The sequence below is a fragment of the Galeopterus variegatus genome, unplaced genomic scaffold (assembly GCF_000696425.1).
Source record: "Galeopterus variegatus unplaced genomic scaffold, G_variegatus-3.0.2 Scaffold1560, whole genome shotgun sequence".
NCBI lineage: Eukaryota > Metazoa > Chordata > Mammalia > Dermoptera > Cynocephalidae > Galeopterus > Galeopterus variegatus.
The window spans coordinates 116,785-128,287 of record NW_007727671.1 but is presented as its reverse complement, the minus strand read 5'-3'; the positions used below and the strand labels follow the sequence as shown (position 1 = coordinate 128,287).

The 11,503-nt window shown below is 34.8% G+C and overlaps 1 protein-coding gene across 1 annotated transcript in view; it reads left to right on the top strand.

Moving 5' to 3' along the window:
- Positions 1–5,953: 5,953 nt before the first annotated feature.
- DOCK7 (dedicator of cytokinesis 7) overlaps positions 5,954–11,503 on the top strand; it is a gene marked incomplete at its 3' end in the record, with an annotated part of 112,841 nt that continues 107,291 nt past the window's right edge. The window contains exons 1-3 of the mRNA XM_008577674.1: positions 5,954–6,052; positions 8,358–8,533; positions 8,721–8,789. Of these exons, the coding sequence (XP_008575896.1) occupies positions 8,725–8,789 (65 nt within the window). The remainder of the gene's footprint in view (positions 6,053–8,357; positions 8,534–8,720; positions 8,790–11,503) is intronic.

Here is an 11,503-nt window from a genome sequence, read left to right as displayed (position 1 = left end):
AGATTCTTTTCCAGATTGAGATATTTTTTCCCTCAGCAAATATTTGCCTATTTGACAGTAACAAATAAAAAGGCATACTTTTCTATTCCCTTTCTAATCAATTAGAAACCTATAATACTTACAGATTGGTTTTCTTTAAAAGACGTTTTGAAAGTTTATGTACTAGGTAGTCTCTAAATTAATTCTTATTCCCTACCTCTCTCTTTTTCTCTCCCTACACTCTTATCCTTGTCTCTCCATTTCTTTTTCTCCCCATTGTCCTAGGCATTGAAGATGTGGAGATTAATAAGATATGGTTCCTGCCCTCCAGGCACTCACATCAGTTGTTTGAATGTACTATTCTTATTTAACTACCCTTTTGGGGAAAGGAATTACGAATTTCTCTCTTCTAGTCCAATTTTTTTAACCTCAGCTCTGTAAACATTTATTAAGCAGTCTGTAAGGGGTAGGCACTCTGCTAGAGTGCAAAGGTAAGTAAAATGAAGTCCTGCCTTTCAATTGCTCAGTTCTTTGCAAGGAGGTAGATTAAACAGATTTCAAAACAATTTTATAGGTGTTGTGACTGAGGTATTATTCAGTTATCACAATGAGAGAGTTTTTGATAGAAAAATGCCACCAGAGTTAAAGAATATATATTTTCTTTAATGGTAGAAATTAACCTGTTTTAATTTATACAAAATAAGAGACAGCATAGCATACTCGTCAGTGGTGAACTTTTCTTGTCCTCACTGATTCCTCAAGGAGGTTGCAAAGGTGCTTCTGAAGAGTGAGTGTGCCTGACCTGAGAAGCCAAATTCTTGCTACTTCACTCTATCTTTTTTCTCCCTACCATACTATCATATTTGAGTATTGCAGAGAAAACTTTTATTCCAGAGAAACCTATTTTGCAATTTTTATGCTTCTGTCAAAAATAATGTTTACAAACATTGGACTTTCCTACCACTGAAATCAAGTTCCATGTCAGCAAGATGCATTGTATTTAACAGTAGAAAGCAAGTCTAGTCTGCTGCCTGTCGGAATTAGCCTCCTGGAAGCTCCGTTTCCTTGAACTTATACACATAAACACAGGGTGCTCTGAAAGCACAATGGAGGAGTGTCTAACCTGAGTGAAACAGAACAGAAATAATCAGGCATGGCTTTATGGAGGATGTGATGTACTTCTTGAAGGTTATTTGCCTCATCTTACTCCATATCTAATTCGTTAGTTTTCCCCTCTAAGGCAGAATAATAATAACTGAAGACTTTTAAACTGGACTACAAATATCATTTGCATCTCTAAAATATAAGGACATTCTCCTGAATTAGTATAATAGTGCTTTCACACATAAAAAAGCAAAAACAAAAACAAAAAACCTCAACTCTTATGTGAAACCTTGGCCGTGTACAAATTTCTCATTGTTCCCCAAAGTGTCTTTTATCACTGGTTTTTACATGTCAGGATCCAGTTGAGAATCATATGTTGCACTGATTATATCTCTTAAGTTTGTTTTTCTCCCCTCTTAAATAGACTTTATCTTTTAGTCCTAAGTCTTTTTTATGCTAAAATTTAGCCCACTGCCCTTATTTATTTAGCCATCACATTGACTTGTTAAAGAAACTTGACACATAGAATGATCTGCCTTCTAGTTTTTGTCTGATTGTTTCCTCGTGGTATTAACTTGATACATTGTCCTCTGTATTTCCTGTAAAACCGTAAAGAAGTTTGATGCAAAGGTTTGATTCAATTCAAGTTAAATATCTTTGACACAGATACTTAGGTGATAAAATGTTGCCTTTCTTTAATCTTCTTTTTAAATCTTTAATACCAACTGTAGGTAATGGTAGAATTCTTGATTCAACCCATCAATCACCAGTCTTGGACTTGGACATTCACAGCACTTTAGTATCTGCTATTCTTGTCCCTTTTCTTTTGGGGATTTCTAGCTAGCCCTTTTTTGCCTTGTCCCTGATACATTCGTGCCTTCACTTCTGCCCTGACTTCTATCTTAGATATAAATAGTACCTGTTCCAAGTGTTCGTATTCTCTTATTTGACATTGCTGCTGTATTTTGTGACTTTATTCTGAACTCTCTTTAATTGCTTAGTCATTACTTCTGGTCCCATGAAGAATGACTAGAGATAAGAGAGACATGCCTAGATTGGTTTTATCATCCTTGGGTCATTCTGGAAATACTGGCTAGATGGAGCACCCGAAAGTGGGAGTGGGTTAGAGGAAAGATTAAGTGCAACATAATTTTCATTCAGGATGTGGGTCCTTTGCTGTTTTTTTTCAACATCCTATGGTGAAGGGTGTGAGTGAATGCTTTCTTTTGTGAAAACTCTAATGTGTATTAATATAGTGAGGGAGCATGTGGACATGAAGAGAGTTCATAAAGAGGTAAATGTTAACTAATCCAAAGGGGTCTGCTTGCCTGATGCGCAGCTAAAGCCAAACTTTGCACCCTAAGCTTTGCAGTAGAAAAGTTAAACTTTTTACTGAGTGGCGACAGCGAAGGAGAATGGGCAGCTTATGCTGTCAAAACCCGTGTTTCCTGATGTCTGCCAAGCAGGGATTTTCCTAGAGTAAAAATCGAGTGAGGATCTCAGTATTGTGAAGGATTCTGATTGGTTCAGCATAAAATCAGCATAATTATTTTTGGCATCTTGATGATTCCTTGATGCCCCCAAGTCTGGAGTCTACCTGTACAGTGGGCTTGCTTGTGGTCAGGAGTCTTTCCTTCAAAACTATCAGTTTCTGCAAAACAGGCTCATCAGTGATGTTATCTTGATCTCTTTACAAAGAACCAAACATCTTGTGACCATAAGCGAGTGTCTAATCTTAAAATGCATAGTACTTACATCTGCATTCTCCTGAGTTAGCTACTATCATCTTAACAATTAAGCAAATCTTAAATTCTTGGAATTCTAAGCCGGTTGCCCTTGGATGGGCATATTTTTCTCTTCCTCTTTAACTGAGGCTTTCTTTGGCTAAAGCTTCTTTCTCTCCCTTTTTTCATTTCATTTAAAGTAGGAGCCTTGGGCCGGCCCGGTGGCGCACTGCTACAGTGCGCCGCTTGGGAAGCGCGGCAGCGCTCCCACCGAGGGTTCGGATCCCACATACAGACCGGCCGCTCACTGGCTGAGCGAGGAGCAGGGACAACACCGAGGGTTGCGATCCCGTTGCCGGTCCTGGTCCGGTACGGGCGCGACACTGAGGGTTGCGATCCGTTGCCGGTCACGAAAAAAGACAAAAAATAAATAAATAAATAAAGTAGGAGCCTTTTGGCTCCTACTTCATACAAATACCCCCCCAACTTCATAAATAGGTCAGATATTGGATCATATTTTTGTGGGAGGGAAAAAAGTATTTCATATTATAATTTAGAAGCATAATTAAGTATAGAATTTTTGACCTATTCTTTCTACTTGGCAGTTAATATTAATAGCTTATTAGAATTAAAAACGATTCTTTGTTTTGCTTTACTCTATGAGCTATTGCTAAGAGTAAGAAAAATTGTTTCTGGAAAACAGTAATGTAAAATAAAGGATTTTAACTGATGTGACCTATATTTGTTCATCACATACCTAAGGGCTGCCGGTTACCTCAGTTGGTTAGAGCTCACCTTATAACACCAAGGTCACAGTTTCAGATCCTAATAACAGCCAGCCACCAAAAAACAAAACAAAACAAAACAAAACAAAAATCCCAAAAACCAAAGTTGGAGGACTCAAACAATTTCAAAACTTACTACAAAGCTACAGTAATCAAAATTAGTGTGGTATTGGCATTAAAAAAAATATTCATCACATTTTTTTCTTGCATACTTTCTATCATGGTATGGTTAAGAGATACTATTTTAGATTTCAGAAGATTTCGTCACTACCATTCCATGAAATCTTTTCAAAAGGTCTGCATGTTGAGTTTGCTGGTGGCTCACTTGGGAGAGTGAGGTGCTAATAACGCCAAGGTCAAGGGTTCAGATTCCTGCACAGGCCAGCCACCATAAAAAACAAAAAACAAAAAAGACAGGTCTTGGAGTAAATATATCCCTTTGCTATTATAGCTCAGTTTGGAAATGGTTCTTGTTGCATTATCTTACCTTATTTTCAAATTATTACCGACTGATTTACTTTTTCTGGGAAATTATGTCATACAAAAGTAAGACAGATATTTGTAGTATGGGGATTATCTTCTAAATGTCTGTTATTAAACAAAAGATTATCTCTTTTTGAAGTAACATCTTTCATTTATTTAAGTTTCACATTTTAACATCTTCTGAAAATCATCAGTTAATTGATGGTGTGATGATTAATTGACAAGGTTTTTTTTTCTTAGTTATACATGGAGTAATGTCACGTCTTAACAACTGATGACATCTTGAATTTGATGAAATATAGCAATTTGGATTACTCATGATATAGCCTAGCAACACTGAGGTAGTGCTGATATTGGTAGACTGAGTTAAGTATCACTGCAGTGGATAGATACAGAATATTTGTTCCATGTCTCTCTTTTTAAAGGCTTTTTCATATTCTTATCTAAGTTTTGATGAAAGGATCAGGATATGTAAGTTTAAACTTTAAACTAGACATAACGGTGAATACTCACATTTATATAGGCTTCATTAAAAGGCTAATGGAGTTCTAAACTGAATGAATGTTCTTGTCTTTTCACACAGAGGCTTTACAGAATTTGCCCTCTGCCCTCTCTTCAATCTATTCTGTCTCTCAGAGGTTTCATTCCCTCTCCAGTTTTCAATTCTAACCTCCAATTGTTTTCTTGATACTCTTCTCTTCCTCCCTTGTCTGTTCCGAGTTAACCTTGTTGTTATTTTTAATTAGTAGACTTTTTTGGAGTAGTTTTAGGAACAGAAAAATGAGTTGAAAGTAGTTATAATTGATGAGCCAATATTGATATACATTATTATTAACTAAAGCCCATAGATTAATTAAGGTTTACTCTTTGTGTTGTACATTCTATGGGTTTTGGTAAATATATAATGACATATATCCATCATTACAGAATAATGATTATTATTTTATATATATATATACACATATCCATTATTACAGTATTATACCAGATAGTTTCATTGTTCCACTGTGTTCCACTTCTTTATCCCTCCCTTCTCGTGCCCTCTCCCTCCCTTGCCAACCACTGGTCTTTTTGCTGTCTCCATAAATTTTGTCTTTTCCAGGAATCATACAGTATGTAGTCTTTTCAGATTGGCTTCTTTCACTTAACAGTATTCTTTTAAGGTTTCTCCATGTCTTTTTGTGGCTTGATAGCTCATTTCTTTTTATCACTGAATAATATTCCATTGTATGGATGTACCATGGTTCGTTTATCGATTTAGCCTTTGAAGGACAGCTTTGTTGCTTCCACGTTTTGGCAGTTATGAATAAATGAGTTAGCCTTTTAAAACACAAATATGATCTAAGTACCTCAAATCACCTATAAAAAACAAGTTGAGCTGATTCTGTATTTGAGCCTTAAAGAATGATAACTTATCTTTGTATCAAGAATTTCTAATTGTGTAGTTGGCTTATAACAGTGCTCAATAAATGTGTGTGGAATGATTTAATGTGAAAGAAGGAAGGCGACACTGAAGAGAATTAGGGGAAAAGATTACATCCTAAATTGGATAATTTTTTGGAAAATGAGATTATCTTGAAACCCAGTTAGAAATTCTAATAGGGACCAAGTTGTTCAGAGCTTTGAATTCAACCACTAGCTTGAGAACAATCCAGAACAAAATTGTCATCAAGCTGGCCTCAAAACTAGGCCATTAGGTTTATTTTACTTTAAGTGCAATGGACTGAGAGTCCATTTTAAACTGGGTTTTTGGGTTTTTTTTTAAACAATGTGTGTCCACAATAATCAACCACATTGTATATCAACAAAATAAAATAAAAAATAAAATAAAATAAACAATGCGTGTAATGGATTTGATTTCTTTGTTATAGAACGGTGGCAGCTGAAGTTAGGAAGCAGATCTCTGGGCAATACAGTGGTTCTCCCCAGCTACTCAAAAACCTGAACATTGTTGGCAATATATCCCATCACACCACAGTAAGTATCATATTCAGAATATGGTTTGTTATTGGTCTTTTACTGAGTAAGCCATGAAAAAATAGTGAAAAGATTAGAGTGAATAGATTGGGTTCCATAACTACTCTCATAACGTTACTTGTTGCTATTTACTCTTTCTTGGAATCTGAGCTGGGAGAAGGTATTAGAGGGTGTCATGGAAGTGTAAACTTCCTAGTCATTTTACATTCAGGATTTAATCAACTCTGGAATTTTACGTGTAGAACTTCCTAGGCCCAAGGTGATTCATCACATGAAAATTTAGGAGTCTATTCTAGAAATAGGCACTGAAGCATTTTATAGAAAGGAATATATATTTATTGAATCATTATTGTAAGCTAGGTACTATGTCAGAGATGCCCTCATTAAAAAAACTAGCATGAGGGTAATCAGTTTTGATAAAAACTCTTATTTATTAATTAGGTATAAGAATTAAAAACATACCTCCATTTGTCTTAAAATTAGAGGTCTTTTTTTCAAATGCTGTAGAAAACTAAAAAATAAGAGTGATAGGTGGAGTTATGCATTAATATTTTCCATTTAGCTATGAAAGGATATAATTGAACAAACATGGTGTGCTAGAGAAATAACAGTTTGACTGACTCATAATAACATGTTTATGCTGTTTGTGTTATTAAAATTTTAGAACATGAAGTTTACTTTTAATAACAGTAACGTGCTCATTGGAGAAATTTTAGGTTATATGGATTTCTGGGTGATTTCAATGCTAGTGGAGATGATCCTTCCAATAAGCTCTTTGTGTCATGAACTCCTTTATCTTGCATCCTGAATTATATCTCAACTACTCAAAACTTTCATAGTCAGGCCCTAGATTTAGTTATCATGAATAACTATAACCCATGAAGACATGCTAGGTTGTAGCATGTATCAGAATTTCATTCCTTTTTAAGGCTGACTAATATTCCATTGTATGTATGAGAGTACTTCAAAAAGTTCGTGGAAAATGGAATTAAAAGGTAGTACAAATCTTTCCATGTACTTTTTGAAGATCCATCATATATATCACATTTTGTTTATCCATTCATCTGTTGATAGTCATTTGGGTTGTTCCTGCCTTTTGACTACTATGAATAATGCTTCTATGAACATGGTGTTTATACGTGGTGTTTGTATCTGTTTGAATCCCTATTTTTAATTGTCTTGGGTATATACCTAGAAGTGGAATTGCTGGATCATAGGGAGATCCTATGTTTTTTGTATGCTTTTTGAGGAACCATCATCTGTTTTCCACAGCAACTGCACCATTATACATTCCCACCAGTAATGCACAAAGCATCTAATTTCTCCATATCCTTGCTTACACTTGTTATTTTCTGTTTTTTAAAAAAATCATAGCCAATACTGATAATCAACTCTGTACCCCACAAATATATATATAATCAATTATGTTTCAATAAATTTAAAAAAAAAATAGCCATTGTAGTGGGTGTGAAGTAGTCTTTCATTGTGTTTTTTATTTGCATTTACCTCATCCCACAAATTTTATGTTGTATTTTTATTTAGTTCAATGTATTTTTTTCATTTTACTGTTCAGACTTCTATAACTTATGGATTATTTAAAAGTGTATTATATCTTTAAGGCCAGAATGTTCAAATCCTTCTCTGCTTCCTTTTCATGTGGCTTTCTTCTCTGTGTGTATGGCCTAAATCTCCCTCTGTCTCTTTATAAGGATATCAGTGTTTGTATTTATGACCCACCCAGATAATACAGGGTAATGTCCCCATTTTAAGATCCTTAATCACATTTGCAAAGACGCTTTTATTTTATTTTTCCATACAAGGTAACACGCACAGGGTCCATGATTAGGATATGGAGAATTTTTGGAGGGCCATTTTTCATCCTATAATGTTCTGATTATATGTTTTTACAAGGATAATCAACAATAACAACAAATAAAGTAAGAGTCTTGTTTAGAAACTTAGCAATGAAAATTCCAAAGATATGAAAAAGGAAAAAAGAATCCTTCCAATGAGTACTGTAAGGTATGATAAAACTGTTAATTATGATTACTGTTTTTATGTGAGAATTATGGGCACAGTCTAAGCAAGGAAGTTAAAGATCATATAACCAAAAATGTAAAGGAGTATAAGAAGACCAACACTTTGTGATTTCTTTAATACATCTGGCTGAGTTTCTGTTGAAACTTTAGAAAGAACTAGGTTAAAATCATATTTTAAAAATAAAATTTCTTTGCTAAAAGTTTTAAAATTCTTACATTCACCTCTTCATTTTGCCCACCTCTTATACTCATCCTTCTTTATAAAGGTGCCCCTCACCGAAGCAGTGGATCCAGTGGATTTGGAAGATTACCTCATTACTCATCCTTTAGCTGTGGATTCTGGGCCTTTACGGGATTTGATTGAATTTCCTCCAGATGATATTGAAGTTGTTTATAGTCCAAGGGACTGCAGAACCCTTGTTTCAGCTGTACCTGAAGAAAAGTAAGGAGTCATTTATCTTCTTTTGGTTTTAGTGTAAATGTAGAAAAGCTGCCTTCCATTATTTTATTTAGATACTATTTCTTGTGATGGTGTTTCCTGTTATAAGAACAAGAACTGCAGAAACCAAATTCACAAACATCAATACTTTCCTGTCTAAATTACAAATATATTTTCTTTTTTAAAATAGTGAAATGGATCCACATGTTAGAGATTGTATAAGAAGTTATACAGAAGACTGGGCAATTGTGATCAGAAAGTAAGTTAAATGTTTATTGTAACATTTGAAAATAGTGAGTAGGATTTATAAATGGATTAAGGTAGATAAATAATAATTACAAGACCTGAAAATTCATTTAAACAAAATAGTTGAAGAAGCAAAAGAAAAACCTTTGTATATAGGTATTTTCTTCTTAGGAGTTCCACAATTACTTTTACTTATTTTTCTTATAAAATATTAGGTTTATGGGAATGATATTTCTTAATTATTCATAAATCATTTAGGACTAATAACATATGATGATAATTTTGTAATCTATGTTAGAAATTCATGCGTAGATATTGATGAATAATTTGTATTTCTCAAAAGAATTCAATGTAGTGAAACTTAAATAACTTAATTTAATAGCCACTTTTCCAGATCAAGCTATTTGAAAGGTCTCTGCCCTTAACCAAGTAGGTAAATAGTTGTAAAAAATAATGTTTTGTTCTACCACAAAATTTATTTTTCTGGTGGACTGTGTTTGAAATACCAAGTCAGATTCAGAAACAAAATAAAACTACTTTTCTAATATGCATAGTGAAGAAGCATTTTTCTACTGAAACTTCTTAGCTTTGTTTTATTTTTCTAAAGGAAACAATGACTGAAGTAATGGAGAATTTTGTTATGAAATTATAATTTTCACAAATGAAGCAACCGATGCTAAATAGCACTAGCAAAAGTGTTATATCCATTGCTTATTGCATCCTCATGACTGCTGTCTTATTTCATTGGGCTTAATATTATGCTAAGTATCACTGAGGGATAATGCTGATATACTTCTTAGTTTTAGTATGACCTAATGAAAGCACAGTTTTCTGTCCTATATATAAAAGAACAGTTTTTATGAACTTGCAATTTCAATAAGTATTCTAGTAGCCAGGTTTTAGACATTTCTGAAGAAAACTGTTTCTCTGTTAGATAATTCAAAAGTCTTTACTTCTATGCATATATGTTGGAAACCTATAATCAGAAATCTTAGTAAAAAGAGGTGACTTGTAAAATATATTGACCTCAGAATCATGGAATCTTAATTATGGGGTTGATAACCTTGGTTTAGGCAAGAGGGTAAGGAAATTAATGTTTATGGATACTTACTGTGTGCTGGGCATTTTATTGGGTACTTTACATTCATCTCATGTAAGGTTCTAACACATAAGGTAGTTTAGGTGCAGAGTAGTTAAGTAACTTCTCTGAGTTCCCAGAAGCCAAAAAGTGGGGTAGCCAGGATTTAAACCTAAGGACTTCAGACTCTAAAGCTCATATTTTTTCTGTTATACTAGATATTATTCATTATTTACAATAGTAATGGGAGACAAAATGGGTACTTTTGATGGACTAGAAGTTCTGAGGTATCTCTGAAAGGTAGAAGATAGGTGTGATTGGAACATAAAAGAAAACCACAGTTCTACAGAATAGTCTAAGGGGAGGATACATGCAGAACTTTCCATAGTGCTTTAAGCCCAGAAGCAGTGAATACAGGCAAGGGAAGGTGTACCTGGGGCAAATGTTAGACATTTGATTACTTTGAAACCCCTTGTACCATGTGTGCACAGCAGTGATAGCAGAGATATCTGCCTTTTTTAAGAGTGGTAATTATGGAGGCTTGAGCTGATAGAATAGAATAATGCCCAGGATGGGCACACCTTGGCGGAAGAAGGAACCCTCATACTCAGAAGACTAGATACTGGCAGACTTTGCCTGGCAGCATGATCTGCCTTTTCCATACAACCACTGGTGGTAATTATGGAGGCTTGAGCTGATAGAATAGAATAATGCCCAGGATGGGCACACCTTGGAGGAAGAAGGAACCCTCATACTCAGAAGACTAGATACTGGCAGACTTTGCCTGGCAGCATGATCTGCCTTTTCCATACAACCACTGCATATGGGATAGGGTAAGCAGATACAGGAGTTCAAGACAGCTGTGGGGGACACAAATTCAAAAATGAACACAGAACACAGAATTGTAAGTATTTGATGAAAGCAAATCACTTGAAAGAGAATTATCACTACAAGTAAGAGAACTAACAACTTAGGCAATAGTCAATAGAGCACAGATTAAGACCTATAAGTGTAATTAATATGCTTAGGTATTAGTGTACATAAGAGATGTGAAAGGAGGACTGGCTTGATAGCTCACTCGGTTAGAGCATGGTGCTGATAACACCAAGGTCAAGGGTTTGGATTCCCATACTGGCCAGCTGCCAGAAAAAAAAAAAGAGATGTGAAAGGATGAAAGGATATTGTAATCATACAAAAGTCTGTTACTTATCTTTGGAAATTAAAATTTTGATCAGTGAAAATATATTAAAAACTCAGCAGATGGGATTAATGGCAGAGTGGATGCCATGAAGAATTGAAATAGTGAGCTATAAGATGAAGTCACAAAATTCTTTCATAATTCAGCACATAATGATGAAGGGTCAGAAAGTACTTCATTTAGTTTAAGCTATACTACAAAGCTATAATAACCAAAACAGTATGGTACTGGCATAAAAACAGACACACTGATCAATGGAATAGAATAGAGAATCCAGAAATCAACCCACACACTTACTGCCATCTGATCTTTGACAAAGGCACCAAGCCTATTCACTGGGGTAGGGACTGCCTCTTCAGCAAATAGTGCTGGGATAACTGGATATCCATATGCAGGAGAATGAAACTAGACCCATACCTCTCACCATATAACCATATACTAAAATCAACTC